The sequence below is a fragment of the Microtus oregoni genome, unplaced genomic scaffold (genome assembly GCF_018167655.1).
Source record: "Microtus oregoni isolate MIOR12 unplaced genomic scaffold, Mior012 000020F_ref0000438, whole genome shotgun sequence".
Classification (NCBI taxonomy): Eukaryota; Metazoa; Chordata; class Mammalia; order Rodentia; family Cricetidae; genus Microtus; species Microtus oregoni.
In genome coordinates, this window is record NW_024543079.1 from 9149385 (window position 1) to 9167348 (window position 17964).

A 17964-nucleotide genomic window follows, 5' to 3' on the forward strand; every position below is an offset into this window, starting at 1 on the left:
ATGGGATCCCTACACAGGACCTTGCTTTGCAATGTACAAACTGCTTCAGGTTACAGCTGCACAGCACACAATCCTCACCAACATGCAAGCCACCTACAGGTTGACCAGATGACTCTTCTCGTTTGGTAATTCATCAAATGGTGATTCATGGCAGATGGGGCTCTGGAGTGTCCCCATGGTAGTATTAACTCTGATATTGGGTATATGGAACAAAAGGAAGAGGTCAGAGGGTTTCCCACTGCCTAGGCAGGCAGCACTCTTTCTAAAACATAGCTTATTTCAATGGTAACAGCATACGTAGGTCCCAAAGGGAGGGAAAAGAGGAAAGCTGGCCCCATGCAGAAGACAGAGCCTGAAGGGACCTCACCGTCACTTGAGGTTCATTCACTTGTTCTGTGACTCTGTTAGTTACCAGCATCTGTCTCCTCCACACCAGGCCCTGAGCTGGGTCCTGGGGAAACGTATCAATAGGCATTGAGTTCCTGTCCTTCAGAAAATCCCAGCCTAACAAGGAAACAGATGGGGAAGCAGATAACTATGAGGTCATGCAGAGAATGGAACAGCGGGAGACATCTGTGGTGCTGTGTGCCCACAACCTCCTCTCTCTTTGGTGTTCTGCTCTTGACTTTCTCCACGCAACCTTGTCCAGACCTTCTTGCATCTTTGTGAGCACATGGGCCAGAGTCCTCTCTCTTCTGGTGTTCTGCCACCTCAGTGACAGTCATGGCCACAGCTGTAATTCCTTCTGCTTCACACAACATCACTAGCCTCTAAATGTCTGGCACTACATTCCAACTGCTCACTTCCTATTCCTACACACACACAAAGACAAACTTCAAGCCAAATATTGTCTTCTCTCACCCAAACCCTAGGCTCCTCTGGATACACCAACAATATTACCATTCAAACAGGTACATGAACTGAAAACTTCAAAAGGTTAAGATTTCTTTTTCTCAGGCCTAGCAATATGGCTCAGCAGGAAAAGGCACCTATTGTCAAGCCTGGTGACCTGAGTTCAATCCCCAGGACCCACATGGTGAAAGGAGAAAACCAACTCCCCCAAGTTGTTTCCTGACCTCAAAACATACACACACTTTTAAGTTTTTTGACTCCTTTGTTTCTCACCAACCCCCAATCCAACCCTTCAAGTTCAGCTGACTTTGTTATTCACAATGAGCAACTGTAAGGATATCATGCTAGGTGCTGGAGCTTGACCATGGAGGAAGGATTAAGTATGTACCGTGCTAGGAAGATTATGTTAAACAGAGCCTACAGACATTTCTCAGAAATTGCAAAGCACAGAGGATGAGGTCGTTGTCTCTGTTGGGTGGGGAGGGCAGCAACAGCAAGAGTGACATCTGGCATCCTGTCACTAATCTTTTGCACATTTGCTGTGCATATTACATAAAGCTCTTAATTAAACTGTGCTATTTCATCCTTACAACTAATACTATGAAGCAAGTATAGGGTTCCCATTTTCCAAGCGAGGACACTGAGCACAGAGTGGCTAATGATCCTACCCAAGGTGACAGTTGGCGAGTGGCAGAGCCAAAGATATTTCAGTGCCAAGCTGCATGTGCCCTGGGCTTGTGTTCTGTGCTGCCTTGGGATCCCTGTGGGAAGCCGCCAAGTGGGAGCAACACAGGGAGGATGGCAGGACTCTAGGCGGCACCATACATGCTGCTTTGTGTCATCCCCACTGTAAAAGTCTTATGTGTATCGTTTTAAATTTATTATTGTCTGTGTGTGTGTGTGTGTGTTTGTGTGTGTGCGTGCGCACATGTGATCTGTGAGGGTGCACACATCCCATGACACTTGGGGAGGCCAGAAGACAACTATGGGTTCCAGTGGTTAAAGGCCACCAGGCTTCCATGGCAAGTGTGTTTTAGGCTATCTGGCTGTTTTCTGTAAATTCCTTGAGGACATAAACCATGTCTGCACTGCTCCATGCCTAGCAGGAACTGAACACGTGGTGCAAGGAAAGAAAATTATAATCAGAGTCTTTCTTGGCTGAGCAACCTGCCCCTGCCCAGCAAGCAAGCGAGACCTCCAGCTTCCGGTGCTTGCAGATGGCTCTGCAAGGCCCTCCTGGAGGGCAGAGGACAAGCAGTAGGTTAGGAGGGGAAAGAAGAGTCTGGGGTCTCTGTCCCACAGAGGAGTACAGCGGCTTCAGAGCTTCCCTTGGCAAAACTCCTCGGTAAGTTTGCTCACCTTTTGCTTGTGCAAGTAGAGTCAGTCTTTAAACCCCACAGACGGTCGGTCACAGGGGTTAAATCTCAATGACAAAGGAAGTCATCAAATTGGAGGCCTGGTGAAGTCTTATGATACGGAAGTCTTATTTCTTTCTACCCCAAGAAGTTTTTCCTGCCTTAGAGCTGTGTGGCCCAGCCCCTCCACAGCGTCTTACCAGCCCAAGCCACTTCCCTTTTATTCCTAAAGAAGCAAGGCCCCAAGCCGGGCGGCGGTGGTGGCGCACGCCTTTAATCCCAGCACTCGGGAGGCTGAGGCAGGCGGATCTCTGTGAGTTCGAGATCAGCCTGGTCTACAGAGCTAGTTCCAAGACAGGCTCCAAAGCTACAGAGAAACCCTGTCTTAACCCCTCTCCCCCACAAAAAAAAAAGAAGCAAGGCCCTAGAGAAAGATCTAGTCTCTGTCTTCAACCCACAGGGGAACTCGCTCTCTGTCTACCCAGGAAGCCTAGATTAGATCCTTTGAAATTCTCTCCACCTCTAAAGTAAGAGAGATCTTGTGACCCTACCCCCAGTTTTAGTCACCTCTCACCCCATCCCCCACCAATGCACATCCTAGTACAGAACTTCCGGTTTCAGCAGAAATCTGAGGACAGCCTGCTGGGAGCAGTCTGGACCAGGTACTTTGCTCTCACATCACTGCCACAAACCCCTGACAAAGTGCCACCATCACCTTCGAGCCTCCCCAGTAGATATGTTGTGGGTGAAGAAGTGACTGGGTGGAAAGAAAAACGCTGCTCCAACTTGTGAAGCATCAGATGGGACCATTGGGGGGGTCTGCAGAGTCTCAGAAGGGTCATCACTGCCTGGGTCGAAACCCCAACCTGTCGAATGAGGAAACTGTGCTGACCTATGACCTCTAGAGGCTGAGAAAGCTGTGGGACCCGTGGCTAACTGAGGCTTTCCTCCCCTTTCTTAGGCTAATCACCCTATGAACTTAGGTCTACTACCCGGGCCTGAGGCTGGAATCTCCCCAGCACACACCCACACCTACCTACACTGCCTTATTCTTAGCACAGCTATGGCCAAGCCAAGGACACCCCGACCCTCCTACAGGTCCTCAAGAATCACTTTACAAGACTTCAACTGAGCATTGTCTCCTAGAAGCCAATCCCACAATGAAAGCCCCTCCTGAGCTGAAGAAAAATTAGTTCCACAGACAAATGGTGTCACACCAGCTGTGGGCTATCCATGGTCTCTCCCTGTCCGGCCAGTACACTCTTCATCTGTCTATGTTCTGCTTCCAGGCTCTGCAAGAGCCTCTACCCAGTGCTGATGTTTCAGTCAATGGGAAGGGGACTCTACGGAGCAGGGTGAACTGCCAGAGAGAGAGGCCAACTCCATTGGGCCCTCTAGCTCAGTCCTCAGCACTGTATGACAGACAGGACTGCCTCCTGTCAGCCCTGTTTAAATATGCTGTATGTTCCAGATGGCAAATGCTCCAAAAGCAAGTTCTCTCTGCCTAGCCTGGGTTCAATAAAGGAGATGCCAGTCTTCTGCTGGAGAAAGCCTCGCCCCATTTACTCCTGAATTTTGCTGAAGCCAGGGCCTCTGGCCAACACGGGAAGGGCCAGAGCCGGAAGGAAGCAGCAGAGCCTATACACAAAGCCTCTATGCGGGCTATAAAAAGTAGCCCCTCCCTGCTTCCCCCAGGATGGGCCTGGTTCCTAGGAGGTGAGGGTAGAGCACTCATACTTGTGCTGGGCACAAAGCCACTACAGCCTCTCAAGAGGCTAGCCCAGCACCACCTCAAAACTCTCCTTGAAAGGAGAGGGCGAGAGTACCACAGCATGAGCCAGGACTGCAAGTAAGACACTTGAAATCTACTCCACTGTCCCCACCACCTCTCCCCACAGCTCCCCAGGAGTCGGTTCATGGCCTAGTACTCCTTTCTCTGCTCTCTGGGGGCCAACAAGCAGATTCTCTCTGGAGGCTCCACATATGAAGCCATGGAGCTGTGGGAGCAGCCATGCAAAAGGCTTTAAGACATTCTACTTCTGCAGTTATAGGGCAACAGATGATGCCCAGGGGGCAACTCAAGTAAAGTCTAAGGGCAGGGACATTATATAAGGGCTTTAAAGTCTAAATGCTAAGACTTCCTCAAAGGTTGTGCACACGGTACCTAGCTTTACATAGAAAGGCTCCAGATTCCTCTGTAGTCTAGTTTGCCCAGTGTTCAGGTCAGCACCACAAGGCTAACCTAGAGCACTGAGGCCACTCTCCAAAGACAGTGACAGCGTAGATGGACGGTACATGTAGCTAGCATAAAGGACAAATGAACCTTTCTGCCACCAGCCCGCAGTCGGGGCCTTTGTCCTTGCAGCACGCCCTCAACCACCCTTTGGACAGAGGGGCCCATGCTTGTTTCCCGGCACAGCTCTCCCCACACCCTGTAATTATTTGTCTGGCTGTATCTGCCCTAACTGTATGTTCGCTACTAGACTTAACAATACTTGCCACAGCGAGAAGCCAGAGCACATGTGGTACCTTGCTTGTTTAATGATCCAGTGAGGCCCAAGGAAGCCAGGCTTCTTTTTTTATTGAGATGTATTTTTATTTTATATACATGAACATTTGCCTGAATGCATGTTTAATATATGTATATGTATACATATATGTTTATTTTATATATATGAATATTTGTCTGAATGCATGTCTGCATGCAATGCCCATGGAGGCCAGGAAAGGGCATTAGATTCCCTGCTAGGACACCACATGGGTGCTGGGAATTACACCTGGGACCTCTGAAGAGCAGCCACTGCTCCAACCACTGAGCCATCTCTCCAGCTTCTCTGCTCCCTCCCTTCTTAAGGAAAGTGGCTGTGTTGCCATGAAGAGCAACCCATTTAGTGATCTGCTAAAACCATAAACTGTCAGCTTAGTGTGCCCAGCACAAAGCAGCTAGGCCCACCTAACACCTGGTGTAGCCGTACAGGAGTAGAGGCACCCTGAAGTCTGTTGTGAGGAGACCCTGGGACGGTGCCTCTTGACCCTTTTCTCTGGAGAAGTGCTGATGGGCTGTTAGCAGGAACTAGTGAGAGCAAGTGCAGGGATGAGGTGCTCTGGCTTCCATGGGAGACAGCACCTTCCCTGTAGGAGGGAAGGTCTGGAAAGCTAGGTATCCGGCTATCTAAGTACCCCTGGCCAGAACAAGAGCAGAAGCCACAGATGAAAGCCTGGGCTGGGTAAACACATTTGGCCAGAGCACAGAATAGAGGTCGTGTATCTATAGAATAGATAGAATAGAGCACAGAATAGAGGTCGTGTATCTATAGAATAGATAGAATAGAGCACAGAATAGAGGTCGTGTATCTATAGAATGATCCACCTTATTGTCAGTTTCCCACAGTGGGAGAATAAACAACACTATAGGAAGAATCATAAATCCCACACTTAACTGTAAACTTATTCCATGACCTCACTCTCAGGACCTCTGTTTGCTTCTCTCTGCGACAGGGACAACAATTCCTAATACCAGATCCCTCTGATGCCCTGTTCTCTGTACCCAAACTCAAGGCAACAACGGGCTCCCAGCAACACTCGGTGGAAAGCAGAACACGGTTCTTGACTAGAGGAGAGTGAAGGGAAGGCATACCTATGAGTCTGTAGGCACCAAAGGTTGTGCTGGCCATTTTTACCAAAATCTCTTATCTTATATACAATCTTACTTCATTAGTCTTAACCTAAACTCCAGGAGGAAGAATTCTGCTGTCTGTCTTTTGTTTTTTGAGACTGGTCTCACTCTGTAGCCTAGGCTGGTCTATAACTCACTATGTAGCCAAAATGGCTTTGAACTTGCCACACCTGGCTAAGAACTGTTTTATAGATCAGGCTGAGAAGCTAAAAAGTAACTTACCTAGGGTCAGAAGAACACATCTGAGTAACACAGCTCAGTTACCACAAGGGTAGGGCTAGCTGCCCAAGGACACCCAGGCATTCCTTGTTACTATCAGAGATTCCTCCAAGGCAGTGACTATGGGGTGCACCAAAACATTCAGTCCTACCCTACACCCTCCAGAGACTCCCCTAAGTCTACACATTGACTTCTCTTCCTGAGAGAGCGGAGAGGAGCAAGAGCCAGCAGCAGTCTTCTACAACCTCAGGCCTTCCCACTTCCTCCGACATATTCAGCCTAGGATACACCGCCCTTGAAACCATGCTCCATAGAAAGGAGACAGAGTGGAAAGAAACACTGAGGTAGTAGAAGCGGATGTAGCCCTACCACTCTGGGCTGTGGCAGAGCACTTCCTGGAAGACTGGGTGTCCTCTATCATTCAGATAGCGAGACCAATTCAATGTTAAACTGGCTCAGAAACAAACCAACACAATGTCTTCACCCAAGCCACAGCTCCCAGCCAACTGTCTTTTTCTCCACACAAATGCCTCTGGTAGCAAAAAGCACCGACCACAAAGGCACAGCTGAGAACTACAGCTTCTTGCCCTTTACCAAAGGACTTGATGGCCATGCACCAGCCTCTGACTACAACACAAACATCTCTTCTAAGCTGGTCCTGCTGGGGACTAAATCCTCTCTCTCCTGTCAGATTTCACAAACACCACACTTGATGCCAAGTACTTTACACAAATATTCTTACATTCCCCACACAAACTGTTCATAGATGAGAAGCTCGGAAGGCTAAGTACAGGATTAAGACCACAGAGCAGGTGAGCTGAGCATGGAGTTTGCTGCCCAGTGCAGCCAATTACTGAACTCCGCACTCAGCCCCACTCAGCCCCACCCACCCGTTTTTCTCATCACTGCACTCTGGTCCTGTCTCCTCAAGTAAGGGGCATGCAAACAATGTCTATTGAACAAATAAATGCCCATCCTGCCAAGGGGCCGCCTGAAGCAATGCTGATGGTCAAGATCTCCCACTCAAGTCTATGCATCTATGTAGACCACCCCTTCCCAACACAAAGTCCTGGGAGAAGCTAGAGGTGCTGGGCTTCCTCAGCTTTGCTAGTCATCTGTGAAGCAGGTTCAGAGAAAACAAAGCCTCCTCCCCCCCTCTGGACGGGAGACCTGGAAACTCACACCAGACAAGCGTGGGGTACTGAGGAAACAGAAAGAGGTCTGACTTCCCCTGGAAAACTGAGACAAAAAGGAAACACATGGCAGGGATGGCTAGCTCTGGAACTTCTGGCACATGCTCTTGGAGTTCTCTCACTGAGAGTACCTAGCCAACACAATGAGCAGCTAGGTGATAGAGAGAGGCCTAGTCCTCACGTCCCAGCAATCAGAGCATACCGTTAGTCTCCACTGGAGCTGCTGGACCAACAGTGGTCCTCAACTAAGCACAGGTTTCAACTGTCCCACTAAGGAGGCACTGTATGAAAAACTACAGAGCCAGAGCCTAGGAGAGCTCTCTAGGTCGCAGATGTCCAGAGGTCCTTACCGTCTAAACATGGAGGTTTCTTCTTACAAGGAGCAACAAAGGCTACAGAAAACATGGGGCCAAGACCAGCTGCCAACCTGTAAAGATTGGCCAGGCAGCCAGAGTGAAAAGTCTCTTTAGTACTGAGCAGGAAGTCTATGACTGCTTTTAACTCCCCAAAATTCTGCAACATAAATGCCAACCCCGAGCCTAATTCTGGTCACAAACACACACACCCAAAGCACCTTCCGCCCCTTCCAAGCCACGCTGCCACCTCACATCAGATGTCCATTTGTTTCACCAGTGCCAAAGTGAGAGAAGACAGGGTTAGGGAACAGCAGTCTGTCCTCAGGGCCACAGCACCCTGAAGGCAGTGGCAGCCTTTCTCCCTCCTCAGGCTGGGCTAGGGTTATCAGCAAAAAGTCAAACACCTGAGGCATCTGAGCAGGTGGTAGAGGATCTACCAAGGTAGTGAGGTACAAACAGGCAGAAGTGGGGCAGGCTCCTAGCCTTCAATATGGGCCCCAAAGAGCAAAGGGCCAGGCTCAATAAAAAACTGCTTATCTCTGGGTGACCCTTGCAGGTCTGGGAAAATCAGGTCCTCTGCATTCCTGTCTCCAACCCTCAAAGACCTGAGTGGGATAAAATGGACTGGCTGGTTTCCTCTCCAAACCCCAAACCCCTTCTTTCTGTCCAGGCCCCAATTTACAAAGACATCCAATGTACAAAACTCCAAACATTTTCTCTACAGAAACATGGTCTACATGTAGGATGAGTGAACGGGCGTGTGACAAAACAATAGTTTCCTCTTTTATACTGGGTTAAGTGAATCGGACCCTCTCTCAGCCCTCCTTCCTCCAAGCTCTTTCTTAAGAGCCACGGAAGAGGCCGGGTGGTGGTGGCGCAACCCTTTAATCCCAGCACTCGGGAGGCAGAGTGAGTTCAAGCCCACCTATAAGAACAAAACAGGCTCCAAAGATAAACAAAATAAACCCTGTCTTGAAGAAAAAAAAAAGAGCCCCAACCCAGGGTCTAGGAGGACAGTGTCAGCTGCCATGGCTATCGTTACCAACAACTGTTGTTTAAGCCTCTGCAGCGTCAGCTCACATCTATAAGGTAGTTAACGCTTACTTCACTCCAACTACCTTCCTTCCGAGAATGACCACTTACAGAGGAACCAAGGCGAGAGAAGGAGAGCACCCGGCTGGGTGACATACAACTAACAAACCGACTTCAAATGCATCCCTGTCTTCAACCACCGGGCTACACGCACGTACTGCCTTCTGGTCACACACATGCTTAGAATGCAGCTATTATCAAGAGAACTAATGCCACCACTTAAACAGAGGGCAGACTGTAAATGTAAGAGGTGGCCATGCCTGCAACCTGATGTCAGGGTGATGGTCTCTGGACCTCCCAAACTGTCTGCAGTGTCCACTCCCCTACACTGGAAACCATGGTTTCTTAAATCACTGAAATGCTCTTCCAGTGGAGGTCAGGCTGATGAGGCCCTGATGTTGGTGCCACTTCTGTCTGGTGGCTGTGTCAGACCTAAAGTTTGTAGTTGAGAATGGCTGCCTTACCACAAAAACCTTCCTTCCTCCTAAGCTCCTCGCCCATCTACACACACGCACATCATACCCAGGAAGATCTGTGGAACCTTCTCTTCGTTATTACTTCCTGACAACCTCCCCCAGCCCCCAACACAGACCTGGTTCGGAGACTAGATCTCTCCAATCATACTCTCTTTGGGGGGTCCTTGCAAGAAGCAATTCAAAGCCGGGAGCTGCAAAGACAGCATCTCAGCTGGGAGGCCAGAGCTGCATTCAGCTTCACATCAAGGAAAATGACTCTCAGAAGAGCTGAGGTTTCTTAAAACCTCTTCTTCACTCTTCTCAGCAGAGACTTGTATAAACCCTCCAAACTCAGTCCTGGGAAGGTTGAGGCAGGAAGCCAGGGGAGCAACTCTGGGCTCCCCTAAAGTCACTAGAACATCCAACACGAAGAGTTGCCTAGAGTACCTGACCCCAAGGCCCTAGGAGCCCTTCTGAGGCTAAGCTCCTTGTTACAAGCCTGCAAGAGGAAAGGGGCCCCGACGTTTTACCAAGAGCCCCGGCGATGGCTCTGGATGTCTGCCTAGTAACACAAACCTCCAAAACTCAGACATGGGACAAAAGAAGCGACCGGGGGGAGAAAACGGCCACTGTTTTCTTTCAGTTTTTCTACTCCCACCCTCCCAAAGGACCACATTCTTCCCTGTCTCCAAGAGGGAGATGAGTAGGCCCCGCTATGCTGCAAAACCAGCCCTAGCTCAACATCTGCCTAAGTTCTACTTGGGGATTCCAGAGGTTCTTGTGCCCGTCCTGGAGCTCTCGGACTTTCACTAACAGCACTCTCTGGAGAAATGGCAGCGGGCAGGAAGGTCTTGTCGCTCCCCCAGGTCCTCAGGCTGGGTGAGGGGCCCCTGGCTCGGCTTTCCCTCACCACTGCTGACAGCGGCCCGGTTCTAGGGGCCAGAATCCCGCTCCACTTCTCTAGACAGTGAGGACTTTTTAGGCCTCAGGGCAAAGTGCCTGAACACTCCCCTCTGTGGGGAGGGGGTGTCCTATCAGGTGATCCAAGACCCGGATGCCCCCCTCCCAGAGTGATCACCAGGGACTAGGCGGAGACCAGCCGCAAGGCGCGAGGCCCGAAAGTTTACCCAAGTGTTTGGGAAGCGGGCGGGCGCGAGCCAAGCTGGACAGGGGCGCACTTACTGGACCCCTCGATCTTGTCGGCGCCGCGGCTCCACGTGATCTGGCGCGTCTCCAATTTGACCTGGAAGGTCTTCCGTTCCGGCCGCTGCGACTTCTTGGAGTAGAACAAAGTCATGACGGTGCCCACCTCGAGGCTGCGGCAGAGGTGCAGCACCTCGGCTTCGGAGGGCGCGCCGGGCCCGCAGCCATTGGCGCAAGGGGTCGCGGCGCCCGCCATGCTGCAGCGACCTCGGCGACGCAGGCTGGCGGGCCCGGGGCGGCGGAGGCGGCAGCCAGGGAGGCAAGCGGGACCCGGTGGCGGCTCCTGCGGGCGGACACGGGGCGGGGACTGAGCGCGGGGGCGGGGCGGGGCGAGGCTCCGCCCTCGGCGCGCCGGGAACAAAGGCGCTCCTGGGGACGACCCCCGCCCGCCGCCGCGCCTGCGCCCCGCCACCCAGGGCAGGCCTCGGCGGGAGGACCTGTCCCTCGGGCCCGCAGCTTTCCCGGCGCGGGACCTGACACGGCGCGGGGCACTGCTGCCCGTCACGCACGCAACCCCGCCCACAGGCTGCGGCCCGTCAGTCAGTCAGGCGCACACACGAGCCTCCCTCCCGCACGGACCCGGCAGAGGTGTGCACGTCTCCCGGGGAGTGAGGGCGCGGCGCGACCCCCGGCCCGGCAGCCCGCCCGCCCGCCGAACCCGGTTACCTGGGCGGGCTGCCTGGCGGAGGAAGCCGCGCCAGGGTGGCCGCCTTACACCCGCGGCGGCGGCGGCGGCGGGGGCGGACCCACCGCGTACCCTCTCCGGGGAGGGGCGCACACGCGGATTGGCCAGCGGGCCGTGAGTGACAGCCTTCCCGCCCCTCCCCCTCGCCACAGGCGTCTCTTTGGAGGGTAGCGCGAACTGAACCTGGGGTGGCCTTCGAGGACGTCCTCGCAGGAAGAGACCCTGCAGACGTGGGTCGGGCCCTGAGACCCTCGGCCGCGGGCTGCGTGGCCTTCGAGGCCTCTCGTGTGTGGGCCGCTGCACGCCTCACGCTCCGCCCGCACCCTACCTGCGATGCTTTTCCGACGCTCTGGTTTTTCCTCAGCTTTGTGTGTCTGCCCCGGCGCGGATCCTTTCTCTCCCCAGAAGCTTGCTGTCCTCTGGACTCAGTGCTGGGCCATTTGTCAGGTCGAGCCGACCCTTCCGCTGGCTTCGCCTCTGCGCAGACACAGGTGACGCCAATCCTGGCTCTCCCCTGACCTCCTCCGATCCTGGCATCCCATTATCTGCACCACAGCCTTGCCATCCTCATCACATGGCTCCTTTCACTGATTCACCCCTCCCTGCCTGGCAGTAAAGTGAAAAGGCCTCACCTTGCCAGGAGCCCGTTTTCCTCGGCCTCACCCCTAGGTAATCCGCTGAGGCTCTTCCCTCTTGACTTTGGGGCTCTCTCCACTCAGCCCATGATCCCGAGGCCCCATCATCCCACTCCGTACACTGTCCTCTTGGGTCTTGCCTGCATCTGTCCTTCAGAATTTACCACTAAAATGGAATTTAAGTTGTGATCCTTTTGATTGCGCACGAAAATTCCCACTGCGCTTTAAATCAGCACTACCTTCATGGCCCAGCAGCCCTTGTCTCCCCCTGCCTCTCGCTCCTGCTTTATCTCTCACCACTGACCCTTCGCTCTGCTCGCCACCCGTCTGCGGCTGTTGAATATATTTAAAACCTGTCTTCCTCAGGCCATTCTCTGGACAGCACGTGAACCTAGGGTGTCTGCCAGTGTTGAGCAGTTAGGTGGGCAGCTAGCTACCATGCAGCTCTGGACAGTAGCATTTCGGCGGTGAGAAGTGCCACAGAACAGCCAGCCGAACCAGCGGACACAGAAAAAGTTCCCTGGGTTTTAGGAGACTAGAACTTGTGAGCGCTCAGCAAACCCACCCACCCAGCTGGGCCACCTCCAGCTTTGCCTTGCTGAAGTGGTGACCTGTATGCTGTTTCCCTCCAGTGTTGCCCTCAAAAATCTCAGAATTCAGTGTAATGGTGAGGAACTTAGTCCTCAAGGATGGGGGACTGACTGCCACCTAGCGACAAGCCTGTAATGTAGGAATGAGGGAACTGGAGTTGACCCAATGCTTGACCCTGGCTTGCACAACTAATGCTCATGTTATTTTCAAATCAAGGTTTCAGAGCAGCTTGACGAAGTGAGGCCACGTAACTAGTGGAACCTGATTCCATGTGTTTCTGTTTCACGAGAGAGCCACTAGCTGAGGTAAATCTTGGTGGTCTGTCACAAGCTATGTCTATAGGACTTCAAGAAAGACGAAAGAATATAAGAAGATTAAATGCATTTTAAAGGTGGGCTGGAGGAAAGTACTTTCCAGGCAAGAGTAATAGCATGTACAAAGGCCCTAGGCTAGAAAGGATGCTGGGGTTTACTCGGTGGAGGGGAATGTTCTGCCAAGATGATACCAAGAAAACAAATGGGGCTGAATAGGACCTTTGCTGCTTGTGTGGTCTTGTCAATTCTCCTAAGAGGCTCCTCTTAAAAGTTATAACAATTGTTGAGCTTTCTGTGCAAACTCCAACAGCCTGTAAGACTTCAATTCACTTTTAAAATCCTTTTCTGGGAGCTTTCCAGCATCAAGCCCAAACCTTTTGCTCTTGTGTATATAATAAGACCCCCAGTGGCTCCATGAATCCCTTCCAGAAGCAATTTGTTTGCCCGGCCTGTAAACAGGGAACAGAGCCCCATTTCCTCATGAGACTTATTAGCTTCCCATGCCTTAGGTGTCTCCTTCCACCAAAGGAAGTTTGGGAAATGTAGGGCACACACAGGGTGTGGCCACTGTGGGCTTCCCCCAGCTCAGCATATATAAGGGTGCGTAGGTGTCACTGGCAACATGCATTTGGGAGGAGCAGCTCTGGCACCACGCAAGGCACTCGCCTGTGACATCACTCGGACTAGCCCCGCTTCCCGCTTGATTGTTTATCTGGAAACACTCATGCTTCAGCATGTCTTAGCTTATACCAAGCCTGTGCCTGCAGTCAGAGAGACTGTCCAACTGCCCCTGTGACCTGTGGACTTGATCTCACAGATACTGTATTTAATATCCACTTAGGACCGTGGTAAGCATATAGTGAACGTGACTAATTACAGCTCTATGAGATTCTGTTAATCCCCATTTAACAAAACTGAGACCTTTCTTAGCACAGTGGCACACTCCCAAGTCCTAGAACTTTGGAGGCTGATGCAGGAGGATCTTGAGTTTGAGCTCAACAAGGGCAATTGGCACCGCCTCAGGGTCACACAGCTAACAGGTGTCTGAGATAAAAACCCAGGCAGCCAGGTATCTGCTGCCTACCATGTAATGCCAACGTTTCTTTCTGAGTCCTCACCTCTTTCTGAACACTGCTACCAGCTGTTGTCTAATTTTTTTTACATTGTGTGTGTGTGTGTGTGTAAACCATGGCACATGTGTAGAGAGGCCAAAGGACAGTTTCTGGGAATTGGATCTTCTAGGATGTGGGTCCTAGGGAATGCATTCAGGTCATCAGGTTTAGCAGCAAATACCTTTATCCACTGAGCTATGTACTGTCTCTATTTTCTGCATAGTTATTTTATGAAGTTTGCCAAAACTGGGCTTTGTTTTGTTTGAGACAGTCTATGTAGCCCAGGCTAGTCTTGAATTTAGCAATCCTCCTGCTTCAGCCTCTCAGCCTTGCTGAGATTGATTACAAGTGTGAACAGCTATGCCTGCTGACTGGGTTTTTTTTTTTTTTTATACTGACTCTGGCAAGTTAGAGGGTAGAATGCTAGAATGCTTATTAGTGAGCAGCCCTAAGGTCAGCATTGTAGAGGGAACAGGAAGGAAATAGATAGGAGTGGGCACAGCCTCACCAACCTCCAGGGACTAGTCATGGCACAGCCTCACCAACCTCAGGGACTAGTCATTGTTCTGGGTAAAGTTCATCCTCAGCCTCATGGCTCTTTGTGATCTTAAGAGACTGGTAGCTGGTGTTTTTGTTGACACCTCTTCCAGAAATTAGGACAAGACTTTCTTCGAATGGGAACCAGGCAAACTGTTTGCTGCATTTTTCTTGGGGTAAAGTCTTGCTGTATAACCCAGGCTGACCTTAAATTTGAGGTTTTCCCAGCCTCCCACAAATTGAGCTATTAATATCAATAGGCACCACCACACCAAGCTCTTAAAGAAAAATAGAGTAATTAAATACAAAAGAACAAAAATGCTATTATTGCAATGGAGGATTTGATTATAAAAGAGGGATCAAAATATGGTTGATATGGTGATAGAGCTGCAATAGTTAAAAATCATATGTGCATGAGCTTTCAAGCAGCTAAAGCAATAACTCTCAATTTTTGCTAACTGGTTACTTGGAAAAGGGGTAAAATTTTCCTGGAAATAAATTTTAAGAAAAGATTCTCACATGGATATGTATTTGATTGAAATAACAGAGGGTGTTCTCAGCAGGCTAGCACCAAGTGCTAACACATTTGTAATTTGTTTCTTATAATGAATGACCTTGAGCAACTGTAGAAGTTGTGACTCAAAAGTATAGTTGATGACAGTCCTTTCACAAAGGGAGACACAGACTTGAAATGTCTGGCTAATCCATGCATAAAGCTGTGTTCTTTTCCTTATCCCTTTTATTTACTCTACTGTGTTGGGTGTGCACACAGCAAGCACTTCCTAAAGTGCACACCTCACCCTTAGTGAACCTTGAGCTGCACCCCAACCTGCAGTATAAACTCTTGTCCTCTGACCCCCACATCTATGGCTCCACCTCTTCTAGTATCATAACCTCCTGGTTCCCTCCTTAAGTTGCATTTTCAGTCTCTTAAAGGAACTTCGTGTTATTTTACTCAAGTTTCAAACTACACCTGTCCCAACAGCTCCACAGACTACTCTGCACAGCCCTAGCTGCCTCGCTGCTGACTGTTCCCATCTGCTCTCATCTGGAAGTGGCAGGGCACAGTGACTGTAAAGTGTGGCGGAGAAGACAGGGGAAACTGAGGCCACGGCGGCCTTGCTTTTTACTCCCCCACCCTTTCTTCCAGCACACACACCCCTACTATGACTTCTAGAGATTCTCAGTCAGCAGGGCAGGAACAGATCAAGCCTGTTGCAGAAGTGGTTACAGAAATGCTTGTATGCCAAGCTCAGTATGACAAAGATGCTGGGAGCAAGAAGGGCCTTATCTAGATTCGTTAGTGATTGTGGGGAGAGAACAAAGTGAGAGGTGCTGAATATACATGAAGATACAGCTTTTCCAAATGATGTGAACTCCTTTTCACAGTAAGAGCACCCCAAGGTATTCGTGGAGTGTCTCTGCAAAGAAAGTACCAAAATTTTAGAGACACATGATTAAAATGCCATGGGTTTTAGTGACATAGTAATACTATTCAAAGCCATTTATTTATGAATACTGATTCCCCATTCACAGTCCTACCAGTAAACTTTGCATGAACCTTGGAGTCTTTTTTTTTTTTTACCATGAGAACCACATGGAGAATCATCCAATGTTATCAAAGTACATTGCTCTTGCTGCTTCTGAAAGCCTACTCTTATTGAAGAGTAATTTACACATAAGTTGTGCCTACCTTTTTTTTTTTTAAAAAAAAACTATATGTATGCACACCAGTTGTGTGACTGGTGCCCGTGGAAGTGAGGTTATTGGATCACTTGGAACTGGAGTTGCCTGGAAGTTTGGGAGTCAACATGTGGGTGCTAGGTATCAAACTCAGGTCCTCTCCAAGAGTAGTAAGTGTTCTTAACCACTGAGGTATCTCTCCAACCCAAGATGCACCCATTGTAAGCATGAAGTTTGAGTTTGAAAAATATACTCCTTATAACTCTACCCAGACAGTAAACAGGGCAGAAATGCAGCCACTGGGAATTTTAATCTAAGCATAATTTATAGTTTTGTTTTTTTTTTTTGATTTTTCGAGACAGGGTTTCTCCGTAGCTTTTGGTTCCTGTCCTGGAACTAGCTCTTGTAGACCAGGCTGGCCTCGAACTCACAGAGATCCACCTGCCTCTGCCTCCCGAGTGCTGGGATTAAAGGCGTGCGCCACCACCGCCCGGCTCATAATTTATAGTTTAACGTGACAAAGACATGTTTTCCACAGATATATGCTAAGGTTCTTCATAATAATTACTGCATTGTTTTAAACATATCATAAGGATTCAGTAGGTACACTGAGCCTCCACCCAGCTTTGGGAGTTATGATGAAGGTTTTTTTTATTGGTATGGTGTTGGAGACAGACCCTAGGGCCAAGTGCCCTCCCTACCTCTGAGCTACACCCACTAGTCCCAGCTTTTGCAATTGTTAACTGATGATCACTTGTTTTCCTTAAGTTTCAATGTTTTCCTAAAGAAAAATGTAAGCATAATTAAGTCTAAAAATATCTATTTGGTAATTTAAAAAAGGCTGCTTACTTGGGGTTGTGGGAAATAATTGGTAAGTCTTTTAAATTTCTTCTGTTTTCTGATTTGCCAGGGAACTACTTATAAGCATCCAAAACTAGAGTTAATGAGGTCATTTCAGGGTAGTATGTTCTCCAAGAAGTGCTCTTTTGTTCAAAACAAGTTGAGAATGTCTCATTGTAGGAGGGACTTACAAGGTCTGAAATAAGTCAGTTCTTAGAATTTTTTTTTTTTTTTTGATTTTTCGAGACAGGGTTTCTCCGTAGCTTTTGGTTCCTGTCCTGGAACTAGCTCTTGTAGACCAGGCTGGCCTCGAACTCACAGAGATCCGCCTGCCTCTGCCTCCCAAGTGCTGGGATTAAAGGCGTGCGCCACCACCGCCCGGCCTTAGAATTATTTTTTTTAAATCCTTTTAAGAAAATGACTGTATGCAGCTTAAGTAGTATTTAGGAAAGAATGTCAAAGTTGACAACTTACTACAGAAGTGAGATTGGAAGAAAGGAGCTTAAGGCTGAGGCTACCTGGTTTAGTGAATCTGTGGCTTGGGTTTCACACACAGGAAACCCAGGCCCAACAGGCTTGGAATAGCAAGTACCAAACTGTCCTCAGGAGGTTCTTGTGGACATCCTAGTAGCTGTGGTGACAGTAACTGGCTGACAGTGCATGCAGAGCTTGAGAGTGTGACTGGAATCAGCTAGGCCATATGAAGACAACAACCCTGGCAGCTACCAACCTAACATTAGAGGTGTCTCGGTACCAAACAGCCTTAAAGAAATAGGGGTAAAACCAGTACACATTATAGGAACCCAGGGAGGCACTTTTAGAAGAGGTGGTTACATGATGTGAATCCTTTGTAATAAAATGTCCAGGAAAGACATGTTTAAGAGAATGACCAGTGGAGGATACCCGTGGGACTGTGGGTAAGTTGCAGATGGGCGTGAAGGATCTTAATCAGATAAAAGCGGCCTAAAACTGGCCCATAATGCTGGACAAACCTGTTAGTATTTACTAAAAAATATTTTAAAATATTGTATTTAAGACATGTAAAATACACTTCAGTAGCAGTGCTTTAAAAAAAAAAAGTAGCAGCACCCACTCCCATTCACAGAGAGCTTCTCCTTGTTGGTCACTAGTGACCAAGGCTAGTCCCCAGGGAAGAGACTGGGGCA

At 49.6% G+C, this 17964-nt stretch overlaps 1 protein-coding gene across 3 annotated transcripts in view; it reads right to left on the minus strand.

The window, feature by feature from the left end:
* Nucleotides 1–11538, minus strand: part of Plcg1 (phospholipase C gamma 1) — a 32600-nt gene extending 21062 nt beyond the window's left edge. For 2 of the 3 annotated variants that reach the window (XM_041670324.1, XM_041670323.1), the window contains exons 1-2: nt 11068–11152; nt 10381–10684 (exon numbers count right to left, since the gene is read on the minus strand). In XM_041670324.1, the coding sequence (XP_041526258.1) occupies nt 10381–10597 (217 nt within the window). In that variant the 5' untranslated portion in view covers nt 10598–10684; nt 11068–11152. Of the gene's footprint in view, nt 1–10380; nt 10685–11067; nt 11153–11414 lie in introns of those variants that run through there. The other variant, XM_041670325.1, reaches the window with a different exon arrangement.
* Nucleotides 11539–17964: the final 6426 nt, after the last annotated feature.